Source organism: Naumovozyma castellii, chromosome 10 (assembly GCF_000237345.1).
Source record: "Naumovozyma castellii chromosome 10, complete genome".
NCBI classification, from domain to species: Eukaryota; Fungi; Ascomycota; class Saccharomycetes; order Saccharomycetales; family Saccharomycetaceae; genus Naumovozyma; species Naumovozyma castellii.
Window position 1 is genome coordinate 222,108 of NC_016500.1, and position 19,438 is coordinate 241,545.

A 19,438-nucleotide genomic window follows, 5' to 3' on the forward strand; every position below is an offset into this window, starting at 1 on the left:
AGTAAAATACAACAAGATCAACCAATGTATACTCTAACGGTATTGACTGGCTGTGGATAGGGTATCCAAATCGAAATCCACTTTACCAGCAACAAATTGTTCATTGAATACTCTTATCTTGACAATCTGTTCAAAAAGGTCAGCGCCAGCTCTAGGTTTGAAATTCTTCAGGAATGAATATTCAGATCTAACTGAAGATGCAGCTTGTGTTCTCATAATTCTTATCAAAATCTTTATAACCACACCAGCATCATGTTTCAATAATTGTGCCCAGAAAGCATTACAAACAGGAACATGAATATCCATTAATTCATCAATATAATTCATCGGTTGTACATTAGCCAACTCTTCTGCAATAATCCTAGCTTGTTCATCAGCATTTGATTCCCCATCGTACAAAGGTTTACCTTTCTTGAAACGATTGTTATACCTAACGTATCCGCTTTCATCGCAAAAGGCCTTATAAGATACAGGCACAATTGAATTTACAGTACTCAAATACTCGTACAAATCTTCTTGGATCAATTTCATTAAAAGTGTGTCCACAGTTTCTTTAATTGCATCATTAGAAGTGGTATCCATGTTCGATGTATTTTCCATATTTTCTCTACCTGATGCAAATATACTTGATTCATTTATGGCATCAAATGAAGTGGCATGAGGTTGTTCATTATGCTCCGCTGATAATTGCATTTGCATTTGCAGTTGATTCATTCTTGGATTCTGTTGAGTGAGTGTTTCCACATCAATAAATCTTTTCAATAAGTCGAAGACAGTAGTTGAAACTATATCGACAATATCAGATAAAGAAATGGATTTGAAGGCATATTCTAGAATTTCTCTCTCAAATAATACTGCGGGACAAAGGAACATAGCTAAGAGATTCATATCATCTGTAAGTAGGACTTGTTTCACTTCTCTAATATTAGCTAAAACTGCCTGGAATGGTTTAATTAATCTTTGAAATTGAACATTACTTATAGTGGAAGCCAAGTGTCTTTCCACATGTAATATGGCAAATAAAACATAGATAAAGTTACCGGAAGTACCTGATGCAAAATAGAGAATTAATCTGTTGATGGATTGTAAGGTTTCCAACATGTAACTCATAATTTGGAAATCCACTTCTGTGAATCTTCCTGAATTCAAACGGGGCTCATTTAACTCAATGACCGGACGTAAGTCAATAAATCTTTCCAAACATTCCTCTGCAGAGGAGTATTTAAATTTATCAAATGGTATCAATTTAATTTCAGGATCATTCAAGTGTTCACCACATAAAGTTTTGAATCTATCTAATTGCCAAGAATTGGAAAATAATTCTTCATAGAATAGATTAATCTTATGGAAAATGGATCCTTCAATATTGACATGAGATAGGTCAATTAAAGTATCCAATGGAGAGGCATTAAAATAGTCATTGGGCAAAGAGTTTTCTTGGACAGGTTCAGAGTTGATAGTACTTGTATTCATTAAATCATCCACTTCATTTTCAATACTTCCAAACAATGGAGTAATTGCATCTGTTAAGATAGTGACAATACAGTTATGATAGAAATTCTTAGGGTTTAAATCATTTGTACCAAGGAAAAAATCATCAACGTTCAGCATATCGGTAATCTTTGATCTGGGTAAAGTAGCTGATAGGACTGTCTTATACAGACCTGGGATGGTTCTGAAAACTGTATTCAATTGAGTTCTTAGCGAAACAGATGTTGTATCAGATTCATCTTTCGATCTACTAGTTAATAATGGCAAAATTTTCATAGTAGATGAAATTTCATCGTAGAATTGCAGCGATAACAACGAAGTGTTTTTATTCCAAATACAATGACTAAAAGAAAAGAAATTAATCTTACTCATTTCATTTAAGAACAAACCTAATTTTTGAATTAATTCTACGTTTTGGTTATTACGTACTTCTTCATCAGATTGGCTAGTTGGGTCACTATTTTGTTGACTAAAGTTAGTGTTAGAGATTATTAGTGACATGTCGGCATTATTACGGAAGACTGTTCTTGTAATCATTTCGTCAATAGCATTGGAGATACGATTAATGGAATCGTGAATAATTTTAGGATCTGGGTTATATGAGCCTGGAACTCTTGATAATAGTAATTTGACTGAACTATTTTCTACAAAGGACAATGGTAAATTTTCAGAAGCAATAATAATAGATAATAATTGGTTCGTAGAAAAGCTCAATAGTCTTTCATTGGACATTCTAGCGGCTTGATTTTCAGTAATACTGGTAATATCTCCATTATTCATATGATTTTGAGTAGTTATTGTGGAAGGATTTGTTATTATACTATTGCTGTTCACAAAATTTATTAGAGAAGTACCCATAAAATTATTAAAATCAGATACTGACCTTTCAGGTCTAAACGAAGGTCTACTCAAATGTGCGTCATCGTCGCCTTGTCCTTGTCGTTGTTCATGGTGACTGTGTTGATCTTGCCTATGAGACCTTCTTGCTGGGAAAGGTGTCTTCTTATAAAAACTTTCATTGGGGTTTATTTTATGTTTCTTCCTTAAATGAGCCTGAAATTTTTTGATGGATGATTTCATCACTGGATTGTCGGATTTTTTAATGACTTCCCCACAATGTTTACATTTGGCTTCAAGTAATGCCTTATTCAGTCCCAAGAAATGAGTCCAAACCACAGCTCTATTCTTTCTCAAGAGATGAATTGGAATCCATCTTTTGTTACCATCAACAACAATTTCAGTTTCAGGATCAATTTCAGTAATACCTTGAGTGTAGTTCCCATCTGCATCAGCCTCATCATCCAAATCATTATCATCATCATCATCATCATCATCCTCTTCTTCTTCTTCGGCAGCCCTTCCATCAGCCTCTTCATCTTCTTCTTCATCCTCACGCTCAGTCTCTCCAAATGTTTCATCCGTATCCAAATCTTCGTCAGTGACAGCGGGATGATGACCCACCAAATTTGCAGTTACAGCAGAGTTATGTGTAGTAGCATTATCAAAAGCTCTTTGAACCAAAGTATCCACAGTTGACCGTTCATCCACTACAGTACTCTGTTCCACGCTAACGTTTGCTTCGTAGTAATTGCTGCTATTGGTAGTGTCTTCCACAGTTACATTAGTTCCGTCATTAGCTCTTGCGATATTTCGAATGTTAGCAGCGTTGCCATTGCCATTGCCATTGCCACCATCATTGGCCGCGTTACCGTTCAGAGGAGGTAATACCAGGCCTCTATTTGTCATGTTCTGATTATTACTATTCATAGGCGTACGATGTCACCGTTTTAGAGATATACGATGCAAAAGATGGATACACGTTATTTGTTGTTGTTATTATTTGTTTGTTTTGTCTGTTCAAACGGCTAGGGTTAAGTTTCTCTTTTTGGCTTTGAGCCCTAATTTAGGGCAAAAAGAGGGTTTTGGTCGGTTCATGTTTGAGAGTAAACTAAGAAATAAAATAAAACGACCAAAAAGCTTTGAGAAAGTAAATTTTGAAGCACTTAAATTTTGGACAATGATGATAGCAAAAGAGAAAGATAGTTTGTTTGCGTCTCAATATGGAAAATAGTTCAATTAATATACCATCACTTCCCCCAATTTCGTCCTTTGACAGTTTGGTCAGAGCAGCGGAAACGAAATATAGAAACGTGGATGCTGATTCTAATGACGATAGAAATGGGAGCCCCCTGGGTAAGAATTTTACTCATGCGTCTATGCCCAACTATAAGAAGACCATGTTGCCCTCATCAAGGAGGAGTGGACTCTTAAGTTATCAATTATTAACTTCTAAGAATAATAGTAGTGCAAGTATATCACAGGATAGTTACGCATCCACGAGGACCAGTGACGTTGAATCAGAAGCACGAGAAGAGTCTATAGCGTCAGAAAATAGCAAGGTGGGTGGTGATCTCAGGGGTAAAATTACCATGACAGAACCATTGGTACTTCCGGCCTCTGTTCCCATGGAGATGCCCGTTGCAGCACCAATTGCTAGCAACGCCGCAACAGCCATTGATATTCCTCCACAATTACGAGCTGAAACGTTGGCATCTGTGGATTACATGCCCGAAATAACAATGGAAGACGGATTACATTCTATCTATTCCGCTGCCATGTTATCCAGTGATTCATTATTGAAGAGAAGACGTGGCGATATCATGTCACCACCCATACCTAAATTAAAGACACCTACAATTGCGACCAATAATAGTAATGTCAAGAGTAGAAGTGTGACACCTGCGGTACCAGCCCCCACGAATGCGACCCTCATTAATGATCCCTTGGTGTCTGCCAAGACAAAGAGAAGAAAGAAACAATGTCCCATTTGTTCCGGGTACTATGCTAATTTGACGACACATAAGGCTACACATTTAGTTCCCGAGGATAGACCGCACAAATGTCCAATTTGTCAGCGTGGGTTTGGTCGTAACAATGATTTAATAAGGCATCAAAAGAGACATTGGAAGGATGCGTTACCGGAGGGGAAGAAGGCAAGTGGTGGTGGTGCAGTCGCCAATGGAACGGAGAGTGCACATGATCATTTGAAATCGTTGCATCAATTAAGTGGTGCTTATAAGTGTCCCTATAATTCTACTCTAATTCAATTAGATATGGAGATGTACCCGTTCAAGAAGCAATTAATTAATTTCGAGACTTTGAATTGTCATCCCTCGGGGATTTTCTCTAGAGGTGATACGTTTAAAAATCATTTGAAAGCGTTACATTTCCAATACCCTGCTGGGACGAAGAAGACAGAGAGGAATTCTGTTCCTGGTAATTGTAAGCATTGTGGTAAACATTTTGCGAATGTGGAAGTTTGGTTACATGATCATGTGGGGGAAGAATGTGGATATCGTTATAATTAATTACTGAGTTATTTTATATATCTGTTTAATGAATATGTAACGTGATGAAACGAAAAAAATGAATGTGTTAATTAGTGAAAGTGTCGGTAAATGAAAATTAGGGGAGGACTCAAAGATGTCTGAAAATAAAATAATCAGTCACAATAGCAAACAAACAAACAAACAAGCAAGCAAGCGAACAAAGATGTTATTTTATCCATTGGCATGGCTGTTGATGATTGTCGTGGGGCAATGCAAGATGGTGATCACGTCCCCGAAATTGGGAGCTCAATTGGACTTCCACAAGGAACCGGTACAGAAATTAAAACTGCAGTGGCATTCGGACAATGATGATGATGCGCAGGTAATACAGAGGTATAAATTCACATTATGTTCTGGTCCTGGCGATCAAATAACGAACATGGGTCACCTATTGACGTTGGAAACCGTGAGGGCCCAGGGAGAGGTGGAATTGAGTATTGACTCTCGTGCTGGGACGGATGGATATTACTATGTACAAATATTCCAAGAACTATCCGGTGCATCGTACGTGATTCAATATACAGTTCCGATTCATTTCATTGGTATGCGTGGTGAGAAAGTTGCGAATAAAGATGGGACGTTGAAGGAGCCAGCCATGGAGGCTGAACTTGAACCTGAATCTGAATTGTATGGGGACGGGGTGGGGTACATTCCATACTATAAGCAAATGGGGCCAGTGAAATACGCACCGATGCACACGCAACCTCCTTCCGCCGAGGTAAGATTCCGTCCACGTTATCGTGGATCATGGAGGATGAAGAATCCTTCCACAGCGGTGACATTTTACAGTGAACCTCGAATGAGTCCAATTGTGCTGACTACGTTGACACCGCCGCGGACGTATGTGATTCGAAGCGATCATAATTGGGCCAGTGTAGCGAAGATGCCGTCTGCCAACGGTGGTTGGTACAGTAGACGAGTGAAGAGTCGTCCCCGGAAGGTCAATAATTGAATGCTAGAGGATACGTGATCTTAGGTCACGTTCATGGAGGAGGACGATATCCATCTCCTTTGTATAATTTAATGGGATGTATGTATTTGAATTTGATGCAGAAGTTGAGATTGTATTTTCTATGCCCTGGTTGTATTCTAGACCGTAGCTGGTAGTCATTATCCAACAACCCAGGGATTTTCTTAGTAATTTCAGTATGTTTGTCAGGATCTTGAATTGCGGTGGGTCCTGCGGTAAGTAGGATAAATTGTCTATGATTATTCCCGATAGTGGTAGGGTTAATTGTAAGGGTTCGTTATTGATGGAGAGTGATCTTTGCAAAGCTGTGGTTGGATGATCATTCAATTGGACGAGGTAGTTAATGAGTCCCTCGAAGGAGAGGATAGAAGTGGAGTTCATGTACATGAGGGAGGCAGAAGCGGAAGAGGAAGAGAGTAAGAATCTTTTCCAAGTGGACGTGATGTCGATTATGAGATATGATGCGTTTGAAGTTGTCAAATGATTGAATAGTTGTTTTTTAAAGTTTGACATCTTGAAATCGTGTTCTATTAGGTGAAGTAAGCCTATGTGTGGTTTATCATTGTCAGTGTTTGATATTAGTGTATTTGGAAGAGTTATTGATTGTGGTGATGGATGATAGAAGTTTGAGAGCGGGTAGACCCTACAATGAGCTAGTACGTCCATTGGTGGTTGTGTTGTTGTTGTTGATTTAATTATTTTCATCGCATTGAAAAAATGTACGTAAGATAGAATATAAATAAAAATAAAATATACATGAGAGAGTGCAAAGTTATGCAATATAGGTTAAGAATTTGTTAATTTCCTCTGTGGAGCCCAACCAAATGGAAGATTTATCATGAATATGTTTTGGTTTCAAATCCATAATTCTTTCTCCGAAATCATTAACGGCCTTACCACCAGCTTGTTCCACTAAGAAAGCCATGGGGAATGCCTCATACAACAGTCTTAATTTCCCGTTCTTGTTCTTCTTATCACAGGGGTAAGAGAACAACCCACCGTAAAGAAACGTTCTATGAACATCAGCAACCATGGAACCGATATACCTTGCTGAGTAAGGAACACAGTTATTATTCATTTCACTTTGTGGGTTCTTTAACAAGTCGATGAATTTACTTATTTTAGGGTCCCAATTGAAAGTATTCCCCTCATTAATGGAGTAAATGGATCTTTGTTGTGGGATTCTCAAATTTGGTTGAGTCAATATGAACTCACCCAAATTATTATCCAAAGTGAACCCATCAACACCTTGTCCGAACGTTAAGAATAAATGAGTGGATGCCCCATACATTGCATAACATGCTGCGACCATATCATTCCCAGATCTCAATACGTTTTGTTTCAAATCCTTGACGTTTGGATCGATCTTGAAGATGGAAACGATAGTTCCCACGGCGACACCTGCATCCAAATTGGAGGACCCATCAATGGGGTCACAACAGACGGCATACGTTTGATCATTGATGTTGTTCCCCTGGAAAACGATCAAATCTTCTTGTTCTTCAGAGACGAGGATCTTGACTACCCCGCATGATTTCATGGCATTAAGGAATATTTCATCCGAGATGATGTCCAGTTTCTTTTGGACATCACCGGTGGCGTTTATGGTGATGGAAGAATTGTGCAAGTTTATCAAGTTTACCAATTCGGCCTTTCTTATTGTCTGTGAGATGAATTTGAAAGCGAATTGCAGAGCGTTTAGTAGGAGTGTGAGGTTACCTCTTGCCTGTTTGAATTGTTGTTGTGATTCGAGGATGAAGCGTGGGAGGGTGACGATGTCTGTGTTGATGGCTTCGCTGGAGTTTCTTCTTTGTTCTGTGGATGGAGCAGAGATAGTGATTGTTTCAGTTGGGACGGGCATGATTGGCTGGATGGTTGTTTTGAGAGAGTGAGTGAGAGTGGAAGTGGCAAGAGAGAGAGTGTGTGTATAGACTTATATATATATAAGAGAGTTGAATAAAACGTGGGGAAAGGGGTGGGTAAAGGAAGGGAAAGGGAATAGGGGAATGAATGAATGAATCAATCAATGAAGATAGATTATTAAAAGATTGAGATGGGCGGCTATCTATTTTAATTTTATTTTATTATTTTTATCGGATTACGTAACACCCCGCTGTTCCGAGAGACCAACTCCGATGACCCGGACATTGTTTTTGGACCCGGACGAACGGGGGATCATCCCACACGATCCTTCCTTCGTTCACAGTGATATTTATCCATCTCAGTTTTTTGGATAACGTAATCATCGAAGAGATCTCTCTATTCTGTCTTCTTCTTGTACTCTCTCTTCTTCTCATTCCCCGACGGTCTCCCATTTTTTGCTGTTTTTCTTCTAGGGGATGGGGAAATCCCAACTCCAGGTCAAGGAAGAACACCACTGGCAACGCGAAACGTTCGCGAAACAAATACGAAAGAGCATTATTATATTTTCACTATACAATACATTGCTAGGTAGATTGTTCCTTCTTCCCCTGCCCTACGGCCACCCCTTTCAAACTGGGCAACTCGCCCAGGAATAACGAAGACAGGATAACACAACTTCCAAACAAGACAAATCCCTTCCCAAGATCTTGGCCTAGGGCAAGCGCAACTATCCATACAAATCCTTGTAACACCAATATTTCACGATTGGCATAGCGTTTACAGAGCACCATGAATATAGCATGTATACATATGCCGACAAAAAACAACTTGGCCGAAGATGGCGCAGCAGACTCCATTGCTCTTGCTCTTTGTTCTTGCTCTTGCTCTCTTGAACGTAACTAACTAACTAACTATCTGTTGCTTCTTCTTTCCTTCAATACATTTTCTGGCAAAGGGGTCACCCGCACGGCCCACTCTGCCAAAATTTATTTATTTGACGTGGCAAGAATCTGTCTCTCCGTCCATGACAAGCGAGCAAGCATAAAACTTCCACTCAAGGATAAACAAGATCCAATACATAAACACCCTTCCTTCCTTCCAACCGGCTATCCAATCTCTACACACCCGCTACTGCCACTACGTACCCACCATCTCTTCTAAAATGTCGGATCGTATATTAGATATCTTCAAACCATTCGAAGCATTCCTCCCAGAAGTCATCTCCCCTCAAAGGAAGGTCCCATACAACCAAAAATTAATCTGGACTGGTGTCTCTCTATTGATCTTCTTGATCCTAGGTCAGATCCCCCTCTATGGTATCGTCTCCAGTGAAACTTCTGACCCATTATACTGGCTAAGAGCCATGCTGGCCTCCAACCGAGGCACTTTGATGGAATTGGGTGTCTCCCCCATCATCACCTCCTCCATGATCTTCCAATTCTTACAAGGAACTCAATTGCTAAACGTCCAATTGAACAACAAGAATGACCGTGAATTGTTCCAAGTGGCTCAAAAAGTCTGCGCTATCGTCTTGACTCTAGGTCAAGCTGTCGTCGTCGTATTGACGGGTAATTACGGTGATCCAAAGAGTATCGGATGGGCCATCTCCCTATTGCTAATCTTCCAATTGATGTTTGCCTCCTTCATCGTCTTATTATTAGATGAATTGTTGTCTAAGGGGTACGGGCTGGGTTCAGGTATTTCCCTATTCACCGCCACCAACATTGCTGAACAAATCTTTTGGAAGGCTTTCGCTCCAACTACCGTCAATACCGGTCGTGGTAATGAATTTGAAGGTGCCGTCGTCGCATTGTTCCATTTGTTAGCTGTGAGAAAGGATAAGAAGAGAGCTTTAGTCGAAGCATTTTACAGAACGAATTTACCAAACGTTTTCCAAGTCTTGGCTACCATCGCTGTCTTCTTGTTTGTCTTGTATTTGCAAGGGTTCCGTTACGAATTACCAATTAGATCTACCAAGATTAGAGGTCAAGTCGGTGTCTACCCAATCAAATTGTTCTACACTTCAAACACTCCAATCATGTTACAAAGTGCATTGACTTCAAACATTTTCTTAATTTCTCAAATGTTATACCAGAAGTTCCCACATAATCCAATCATTAGATTATTAGGTGTTTGGGGTATTAAACCAGGTACTCAAGGTCCACAAATGGCATTGTCTGGGTTATCATACTACATTCAACCATTATTCTCCATCTCTGAAATCGTATTGGATCCAATCAAGACTGTCATTTACGTCTCCTTTGTCCTAGGTACCTGTGCCATCTTCTCCAAGACTTGGATCGAAATCTCAGGTACTTCACCAAAGGACATTGCCAAACAATTCAAAGATGAAGGTATGGTCATTAGCGGTAAGAGAGAAACTAACGTCTTGAAAGAATTGAAACGTGTCATCCCAACAGCTGCCGCATTCGGTGGTGCCACCATCGGTGCCCTATCTGTCGGGTCCGATCTATTAGGAACCTTGGGTTCAGGTGCTTCCATCTTAATGGCTACCACCACCATCTACGGCTACTACGAAATTGCCGCTAAAGAGGGTGGTTTCACCAAGAACATTGTTCCTGGATTTTCAGAATTGATGTAAGATCTGTGCACAGTGCAGCACCCCCCACACACACACACTCTATGTACGTACATACTATCTCCCCTCCCCTCTCCCCCTTTATTTTACTCTGTAGTGTATATTGTAATGTATTGAAAATATGAACACCGTGTCGCATTTTTTAAACTTTTTTCACTGTACCAAGCGAACAATAAACCGGGGTTCCTGCCAGAACAATAGTAGATAACCCTCACAGATATGTGCTCCTCGAATATTTAAACAACCCATCGCAATTTCTTCTTGTCTTCTTGCTTCCTTGCCACAGCACAACATCACAAACATGAAAGCTATCATTCTAGTAGGAGGCTACGGTACCAGACTAAGACCACTAACACTAACGGTCCCCAAACCATTAGTCGAGTTCGCCAACAGACCCATGATCCTGCACCAAATTGAAGCCCTTGCCCAGGCTGGTGTCACAGATATCGTCCTTGCAGTGAATTACAGACCGGAAGTCATGGTCTCCACTTTGCAAAAATACGAAAGGGAATTCGGTGTCCATATCACTTTCTCTGTGGAGGAGGAACCCCTAGACACGGCGGGTCCCTTGAAGTTGGCTGAGAAGACTTTGAAGAAGGATAATTCTCCCTTTTTTGTCCTGAACTCTGATGTCATTTGTGAGTACCCATTCAAGGCATTGGCCGAGTTCCATAGGGCTCATGGCGGCATGGGGACCATCGTGGCTACCAAAGTGGATGAACCTTCCAAATATGGGGTTATTGTTCATGATTTGAAAGTGCCCAATTTGATCGATAGGTTCGTGGAAAAACCTAAGGAATTCGTAGGGAATAGAATTAATGCTGGGATTTATATTTTGAACCCGGAGGTCATTGATTTGATCGAATTGAAACCAACTTCCATTGAGAAGGAAACTTTCCCCATCTTGGTCAATAAGAGATCGTTGTATTCTTTCGATTTGGAAGGTTTTTGGATGGATGTAGGACAACCAAAGGATTATTTGGCTGGTACTGGTCTTTATTTGAAATCATTGAGAAGAAAAAACCCAGCTTTGTTATCTGCTGGTGGTAACGTATTGGGTGACGCGTTAATTGATCCAACCGCTGTTATTGCTCCAAGTGCAAAGATCGGACCCGATGTGGTCATTGGTGCCAATGTAGAAATTGGTGACGGTGTAAGAATTGAGAAATCCGTCGTGCTAGCAAATTCTACTATTATGGAACACTCGTTGATCAAAGATACCCTTATTGGATGGCATTCCACTGTGGGGAGATGGTGTCGTTTAGAAGGTGTCACTGTATTGGGTGATGACGTTAAGGTGAAGGACGAAATTTACGTCAATGGAGGGAAAGTTTTGCCACATAAGACTATCTCTGTTAATGTCCCACAAGAAGCCATCATCATGTAATGTAATGTATTTATGACTATAACTTATTATTATTATTAATTTTTTTTTTTAAAAAAAAATTGAAATTGAAATTGCGACGTTCGAAAAATCTGGCGCTTTCTTGTAGATTTTTAACGTGTCACGTAAATAGATAAACGAAATCGTTTACCCCATCGATCTGTTGAGTAGATCTACTACCCTTCACGACTCAAATATAGATATATATACATATATAAATTCGCATCTTTGAATGCTTTGATTCTCTCTCCTACTATGGTATCCATCCAATCAAACAATTCAATGACTTCCAAGGAACGCTCACATTCTAGGAAATGGCAAAATCTCGACGTTAACAAAGAAGTAGTGTTGAAACAAGTATGGACATATTTGTTCCACTTATGGGGCATCCCAGTAGATGGGTCCGAGGCATTTAAGGAACAACAAGTACTGTCACCATGTAACAGTATCAAATCTGTCCCAGAACAACAACCAAAGAAGAAGTCATCCCTATTTGGTAAACTGTACTCGATGACTTCAACTGCTACACAGGATAATCAGCAACATCATCACCATCATCATTCACAAAACTCAACGGGTACCATTCAATACATTCCAGGTTTAATTCATCCGGAATTCGAAAGACTTACAGTGGATGTCAGTGCCACACAAGAGGAATTTTGGAATATGCTAAGATTAGATCCACCGGATAATCATTTGTTGAGATTTATAAGGGCTCGTAAGTGGAATACAGATAAATCAATCAAGATGCTTTCATCAACTTTCCAATTTCGTCTTTCCAAGATGCATATTAATGAATTACTGAATGATGGTGAACGTGCCATTTACGATAAAGATATAAAGGGCATAATAAAGAATTTAGAACTTCAAAAGGCAGTAATATTTACCTCAACAAGCGATTCATGCCCGCTCATAGTTGTTAGACCCAAGTTCCACTATAGTTCGGATCAAACGGAAAAGGAATTGGAAGAATATGCCATCCTAGTCATAGAACTTTCACGTCTCTTTATGAGAGATCAAGCATCAAGTATCTTATTCGATTTGACCGATTTTAGCCTTTCCAATATGGAGTATGCACCAGTTAAATTTTTAATTACTTGTTTTGAAGCGCATTATCCGGAATCTTTAAAGCATTTGTTTGTTCATAAAGCACCTTGGTTATTTAACCCTATTTGGAACATTATCAAGAATTCGTTAGACCCCGTGGTGGCATCTAAAATTACATTTACTAAAAATGCACAAGAATTGGCCAAGTTCATACCCATGGACCAGATTCCTTCATATTTAGATGGTGAGAATGATTCAATTGATCTGGATCATTATTCACCACCTGATGGATCTCTAGATAAGCACTTCCATGATGATACGAAGGGGAAACAAGAGGCCTTAGAGAGAAGGAAACAATTAATTGATGAGTTCATCAAAATGACTGTAAAATGGATTGAAAGTTCAAATAAAGAGGATTCTAAGGCATTTGCAAAACAAAGATACCAATTGAGTGATGAGCTGGGTAGAAGTTATGTCGAATTGGACCCATTCATTAGATCAAGATCGAGTTACGACCTAAGTGGACAATTGGATTTAAATAAAAATTAATTCATGCTCGGTATTCATAGTATAATGTGTTTAACATCTGCACTTATGGCGTTCTGTTCTGTTCACTTCATCTTTGACACAGTTATACCAAATTTTGTCATTTTGACAATCGATGACATTTTCTCAAAAGTTTTTATACATTTTTTAATAAAGAAACCGTTTGTTTTTATAGAATACTTGGTTAGTTTGATACTCACTTTCTTTATTTTTGACGCAATGGTTTCTTGAATGGCAGCATCTTTGATGACCGCACCGGTTTATTAAACACTCAATTTTTCCGAACAATAACACTAACATACAAGGAGTTCAACACAATTTCCAAACAGCTGCGAAGACAGTGTTCATATACCTCAATAACTACAGATCAAATAGAAAATCCCTAACCAAGATGGATGAAGAACGGGACATCGTCACCACAATATTTAGATTGGCAATCTTCGCTCTACTAATGTCGCCAATGTACTTACTTTATGTGTATCTACCAGCACGTTTAAGACCATTCATAATTATCGTAATGGGAGTTTGGATCTACTTCGTTATCGGTGCATACACTGAATCTGAATGGTTTCAAGGGCCTGCTGTTACTTCTTCCATTGCTTCAAACGTGACTAGCGTGATCTAACGAACGACTTCAATTCTCCTTCTATTATTTAACGAAACACATTATAACTTCATATAGAAAATGGTATAACTATTTTGCTTACCTACTGTAAATATTATTTCGGTTAGTAACTCGCCATTATAATTTTAAATTGACCGACTCTTACTTGTCCAGGTTGATTGTACATAATGTAAACATTGAATATTGAAAAATTATATGGTATGCCGCCTACAATCAACAAACATATATACAGAACAGAATCAAATACAAAGAAGTGTATTGACCTTATAGAGAGGGAGATATGTCTATTGAGCTTGACGCAACTATTGAAAATCTTACAAATGCAAATTCCACGACTCCCAATACTCAATTGAAAGCCGAATTGAATGAATTATACACCTTATCTCGCAAGCACGGTCTGACATCAACCAACCTAATCAAACTAATAACATTCATATGTCATTCAGGTCTGCTATCAGAAGAGACAAAGCTAATCATTATTAAGAAATATCTTCTGCCGAATGGTTATATAAATAAGAGTGTCATTGATCTCATAGTCAAAAACTTGGGACAACCCACTTCAACGAAACAAAAATACCCATCCAAGGAACTCCAAGCTGCCTTATGCAATTGGTTAGTCCATATATCAATCCTTATTCCTAAATACACGATCGATTTATCGGTATGGTCTCACCTGTGGCAATTTCACTATTTGCAAAGATCGGTTACATTGATTTTAATATGGTTCACCACGTTGACGACTGAGATCAAACCATGGAAATTGAAGATCTTGGAACAAATTGCCCTGAATCCAGGGTATGAGAATAGCGAAGCGTATGCTACCCTGATATTAAGACGATATCTTACTCTTTTGGAAAAGTCTAATAGAATCCAGGCACTAATCAAAACGATTGACTGTGATATCAAATTCATAAAAGTATTACAAAGTTTCCAATTTGAAGATGAATTTCGTCGTAATTTGAAGAAAGTGCTGATTGCTGTGAATCCCATCGAGTTTAACAAGAGATCTATTGAGAAATCATTACGATATCAAATTATACAATTGCAAGATGATCCAGAAAGACCATTGCAATTAATTTATAAAGAACGTTATTCTGATAATGAAATAATACAACTGGAAGAAATTGCTTGTTTAGGTGAATTACAAAGGCGATGGGGTGAGATTGAATTGCCTAAAAGTGGGGAAGCTATATTTACAAATGAGAACAACTTGGCAATACAATTTTATCCAATGGTGTTGACTAGATCCCGTCATGATAATAATGATGTGCAACTTGAACAATTTTGGTCAAAGATGTACGAATGGATCTCTACGCAGTTAACGAGATGTTTCCAAGATAAAAAGATGAAATCTTTAGAAAAAATTACAGTTTTTGACCACATAATGAAAGGTTGCCAATTACATACTAATCTTATTAGAAAAGTTATCGATGAATTTCTCATTTTAGAAAATTTATCTGCTAACAAGGATCTTTTCATGTCTATATGCACCATTGTGTTCCCCATAATTAGACGTCCTGGTATAAATGATGAAATGGAGTCAACCAATTTCCAGAAAAAGATCCTTCAAATTATAAATATTTGCAATTTAAGCAACAACACAAATTCAGAGATTAAAATATGGTCTACCTCACAAAATACAATTTTATCAATTGTTTCAAATTCAATCATATTGATGCTTAAAAATTGGTTATTAGAGTCTGATGTTGACATGGCACTGATATCCTATGTGCTTGATATTCTAAACGATATACGAAAAGTATTACTGTCTAATCTTGTTCATTCCGTCGAAAATAGACATATAACAATCACAACCATTTCCTTACTAGATCTTCTTTCTTTTATTGCTACCAATTTCCATGAACAATTTAACGATCCAGAAACGCCCGATGAGATTGTCCAACAGTATCTGAAACAAATAATTTTGAAAAACAGTACAATGAACAAGCTTTGTACTATTGATGATCCATTACTCCTTAATGCCTGTTGTCGTTATCTTGTCAGTGTTAAAGAACTATTGGTTTATAGAGAACCGGACGATCTTTACGTGCAACTACAAAACCAATATATCTTAGATTTGACAAATTATCTTTGGAGAAATAGAATATACAAATCAAAAAAGATATTTAATATACCATCTAAATTCATAAAGGAAGTTGTTAAGAACCTGTATCTGCCGGATATTAATTCAAAGACAAGTGCTATTTTTTCCATTTTTGGAATTCCCTCCACATCATATCTTTCCCAGCAAGCTCTAGATCAGCTTGAACGAAACAATTCAGTAACTATGAATTACTGTGAATTGATAACGGAAGAAGGTTTCAAAAGATTTACCAGTGAATTATCTGATAAAAGTTTATGGATTTCAAACATATCTGATTTCAATCAATTGAAACCTGAATTATTGAAGATAATTAGTACTATGCAGTGTTACAATCATATTGCATTGTTTCTATTTACATATTTAAAGAGTCTCTCTAAATATAACGAAGTTCTATAGTTGAAAAAGGTCCTTTTTATAGCATTTCTTTTTATTTACACGTTCTTTCCCATTTGCTGCCTCTCTAATTTTCTTTGTTTTGCTTCTTCCAATTTCACTAAATCTTTTGCTTTGTAAAATTGGAAGCTAATTATATTGAATTTCATCACAAACTTCTTTATTGTCTTATCACTTAAATATTTACGGCCATCAGGTGTATGCTTTAGAGTTTCAATGACATGATCTCTCCCCTTCTTGAAAAAATCCTTCTCTGTCGTGTAATAGAATTTAGCTCTACCATCAACAACAATTTGGAATTTTTTAAAGTTAGTTTGGGTAATATGTTCTACAGAAGGCCATTGATAATGGTTCCAATTTTCCCATCCATTTTGCTCTTTCATGAGGATATCTGCCGCTTCCTCTGAAATCGAAGGTGTTACAGGATAAATGACACTAATTAGTTTTTGTAAATTTAACATTTGTAATTCCTTCCTAACCGTTTTGTTTTTATAGGCGTTTTCCAAAACATTGGTAAATTTCATATAATCAGAAATTACGGTATTCAGTGAGAGATATATGTCAAATCCTTGAGTAATGGATTTTAGTAATCTTTGAATTTCGTTGTGAAATTCAATTTCTGGGTCCGTCATATCAGAGGGAGTAGTATAATCGAAAGCATATTTCTGTTCTTTAGAAAGAACCATTGTATGCCTTATGACACGAATTAACCACCTTTCAATGCCTATTATCTTCACCTCATCCCATGCTAAGGCATCTGTTATGGGACTTTGGAATAAGATATGGGCCCTAGTAGCATCCGGACCATGTTTGGCAATACATTGGTTTGGATCTGCACCATTATATTTAGATTTAGACATCTTTTCATATGAGACCTGTGGTGCCAGACCAGTAGCTTTGATAATTGGATGACCCTTTGCTGTATCTAATTCAACTTCATCAGGTTTCAAGAATCTACCATTTTCTGGATTAATGTACGTTTTCCCTTGTACCATACCTTGAGTAACCAATTGTTTAAATGGCTCAAATTTGAATTTTGCACCATCGAACATGCCAATGGATCCCAAAAATTTAGAAATAAATCTAGCATACAACAGATGAAGAATTGCATGTTCCACCCCACCTATGTATATATCTACTGGGATATTTCTGGAAGCTAATTTGGGATCAAATGGTAATTCCTTATTTTTGGGGTCCAGATATCTGAAGAAATACCATGAACTGTCCATGAATGTATCCATTGTATCGGTTTCCCTCTTGGCATCGCTACCACAGGAAGGACATTTAGCATTAACAAATTCAGGAATTTGTGATAATGGGTTCCCTCCTTTAGCTGTAATAGTTTTCACTTCAGGTAACATCACTGGTAAATCTTTCTCGGGGACCGGTACAGGGCCACAATGATCACAATGAATTATTGGTATAGGAGTTCCCCAATAACGTTGTCTACTAATTAACCAATCTCTTATTTTATAATTTATCGTTGTGTGACCAAGGTTCTCACTCCTCAGTTTTTGTACAATGGAAGCTCTCGCAGCTTCAGTAGCTAATCCATGATATTCAGCACATATTTCTGACATCGAACCTAGATCATAAGTGTATGGAAGAGGTGAATTAAGTGCTGTAATGCTATCATCTTCCAGTAAAGTAAAGGGGTCGATACATGAAATAATGGGTTCGTTGGGAGAATTTTCGTGCCAGAAAGCAAAGTCTCTTTCATCATGAGCAGGACAACCCATTACCGCTGCACCTGGTTCATTATCAGAACCATAGCTTCCGATGACATAAGGTGCTACAAATATCGAGACCTTCTTTTTAGTCAATGGGTTGATAGCCTTAATATCTTTAAGTAAATATCCTGTCTTGGAATCATCCGGAAGTGTATCCATTATTGTGATAAACTCTCTTAGTTTGGGATCTGTCTTTGCATAATGCTCCACAATCGGATGTTCCTTGGAAAGCGCAACGAATTGAACAGCAAATAAAGTTTCTGCTCTTGTTGTAAATAACTGAATATGCTTAAATAATTCATTATCAGTTCCAAAAAGTAGGGTTGCACCTGAGGACTCACCAATCCAATTCCGTTGCATTGTCTTAACATTTTCTGGCCATTTTTTTAAAGTGTATAGATCTTTTCTTAAGTCCTTGGCAAACTTTGTTATACCCAGGAACCATTGCTTCAATTGCCTTTTTTCCACTTTAGCACCAGATCTCCATGATATTCCATTACTATCCACTTGTTCATTAGCCAACACTGTTTTATCCACAGGGTCCCAATTTATTTCGGCCTCCTTTTGGTAAGCGAGTCCATTTTCATATAGTTTCAAGAAAATCCATTGATTAAACTTATAATAATCAGGATCACATGTGGTGACTTCTCTATCCCAGTCAAAATTAGCTAACATATTATTCATTTGTTCTTTCATCTTGGCAATATTTTGCTTTGTCCAATCTGCCGGATTAATTCCCCTTGCAATGGCTGCATTTTCAGCAGGTAATCCAAAGGCATCCCATCCCATGGGATGAATGACCTCATACCCTCTCTGCTTGAAGAATCTATTTAAAGAATCGCTGATAACATACACCCTTAAATGACCCATATGCAACGTGCCGGACGGATATGGGAACATGGACAGAATGTACATGGAATCCTTCATTCTATCAGCAGCGCGTTTCTTCCTGTCCTTTTCATTAAATTGGGTGGGTAGCATAACCCCATTTGTAGTCTTTTCCTTCCATCGAGCACCTATCTCTCTTAAGGTCTGTATGGACTTCCCCTTGAAGGAAATCTGGGACTGTTCTGTTGCTAACGTTCGACATCCCAGTCTTTGGAGGTGCTGAATCCTCATGGGTAGCATGGTTGACTGAGTATTATTGAATTCAATGCCTATCTCTCGAGAGATTGCTGGTTATTTTGCATCCGGTAGAATTCAAATTCAAATATCTTATTTTTTTGGTGGCGCTAGTTCACGTTATTTGTTTTTCGTCGAGTGTCAGTATTATTGAAAAGATACTTTTCCTTCTTTG

At 38.2% G+C, this 19,438-nt stretch overlaps 10 protein-coding genes across 10 annotated transcripts; 6 read left to right on the plus strand and 4 right to left on the minus strand.

Moving 5' to 3' along the window:
* Positions 1–33: 33 nt before the first annotated feature.
* Positions 34–3,258, minus strand: NCAS0J01290 (uncharacterized protein; the record flags this gene model as incomplete). The annotated part of the gene is made up of 1 exon (XM_003678398.1): positions 34–3,258. The coding sequence occupies one exon, from the start codon at positions 3,256–3,258 to the stop codon at positions 34–36; it is 3,225 nt and encodes a 1,074-aa protein (XP_003678446.1).
* A 293-nt stretch (positions 3,259–3,551) lies between these two features.
* Positions 3,552–4,859, plus strand: STP3 (Stp3p; the record flags this gene model as incomplete). Its single annotated transcript, XM_003678399.1, has 1 exon — positions 3,552–4,859. The coding sequence occupies one exon, from the start codon at positions 3,552–3,554 to the stop codon at positions 4,857–4,859; it is 1,308 nt and encodes a 435-aa protein (XP_003678447.1).
* Positions 4,860–4,974: 115 nt separating this feature from the next.
* On the plus strand, positions 4,975–5,832 carry NCAS0J01310 (uncharacterized protein; the record flags this gene model as incomplete). Its single annotated transcript, XM_003678400.1, has 1 exon — positions 4,975–5,832. One exon carries the CDS (start codon positions 4,975–4,977, stop codon positions 5,830–5,832), a length of 858 nt encoding a protein of 285 aa, XP_003678448.1.
* A 3-nt stretch (positions 5,833–5,835) lies between these two features.
* PSY3 (Psy3p) lies at positions 5,836–6,555 on the minus strand (the record flags this gene model as incomplete). The annotated part of the gene is made up of 1 exon (XM_003678401.1): positions 5,836–6,555. The coding sequence occupies one exon, from the start codon at positions 6,553–6,555 to the stop codon at positions 5,836–5,838; it is 720 nt and encodes a 239-aa protein (XP_003678449.1).
* A 67-nt stretch (positions 6,556–6,622) lies between these two features.
* FBP1 (fructose 1,6-bisphosphate 1-phosphatase) lies at positions 6,623–7,711 on the minus strand (the record flags this gene model as incomplete). Its single annotated transcript, XM_003678402.1, has 1 exon — positions 6,623–7,711. One exon carries the CDS (start codon positions 7,709–7,711, stop codon positions 6,623–6,625), a length of 1,089 nt encoding a protein of 362 aa, XP_003678450.1.
* A 1,164-nt stretch (positions 7,712–8,875) lies between these two features.
* On the plus strand, positions 8,876–10,315 carry SEC61 (translocon subunit SEC61; the record flags this gene model as incomplete). Its single annotated transcript, XM_003678403.1, has 1 exon — positions 8,876–10,315. The coding sequence occupies one exon, from the start codon at positions 8,876–8,878 to the stop codon at positions 10,313–10,315; it is 1,440 nt and encodes a 479-aa protein (XP_003678451.1).
* Positions 10,316–10,613: 298 nt separating this feature from the next.
* On the plus strand, positions 10,614–11,699 carry NCAS0J01350 (mannose-1-phosphate guanyltransferase; the record flags this gene model as incomplete). Its single annotated transcript, XM_003678404.1, has 1 exon — positions 10,614–11,699. One exon carries the CDS (start codon positions 10,614–10,616, stop codon positions 11,697–11,699), a length of 1,086 nt encoding a protein of 361 aa, XP_003678452.1.
* Positions 11,700–11,951: 252 nt separating this feature from the next.
* On the plus strand, positions 11,952–13,292 carry CSR1 (Csr1p; the record flags this gene model as incomplete). Its single annotated transcript, XM_003678405.1, has 1 exon — positions 11,952–13,292. One exon carries the CDS (start codon positions 11,952–11,954, stop codon positions 13,290–13,292), a length of 1,341 nt encoding a protein of 446 aa, XP_003678453.1.
* Positions 13,293–14,194: 902 nt separating this feature from the next.
* On the plus strand, positions 14,195–16,414 carry CTF3 (Ctf3p; the record flags this gene model as incomplete). The annotated part of the gene is made up of 1 exon (XM_003678406.1): positions 14,195–16,414. The coding sequence occupies one exon, from the start codon at positions 14,195–14,197 to the stop codon at positions 16,412–16,414; it is 2,220 nt and encodes a 739-aa protein (XP_003678454.1).
* Positions 16,415–16,449: 35 nt separating this feature from the next.
* Positions 16,450–19,269, minus strand: NAM2 (leucine--tRNA ligase NAM2; the record flags this gene model as incomplete). Its single annotated transcript, XM_003678407.1, has 1 exon — positions 16,450–19,269. The coding sequence occupies one exon, from the start codon at positions 19,267–19,269 to the stop codon at positions 16,450–16,452; it is 2,820 nt and encodes a 939-aa protein (XP_003678455.1).
* Between the last annotated feature and the right edge of the window lie 169 nt (positions 19,270–19,438).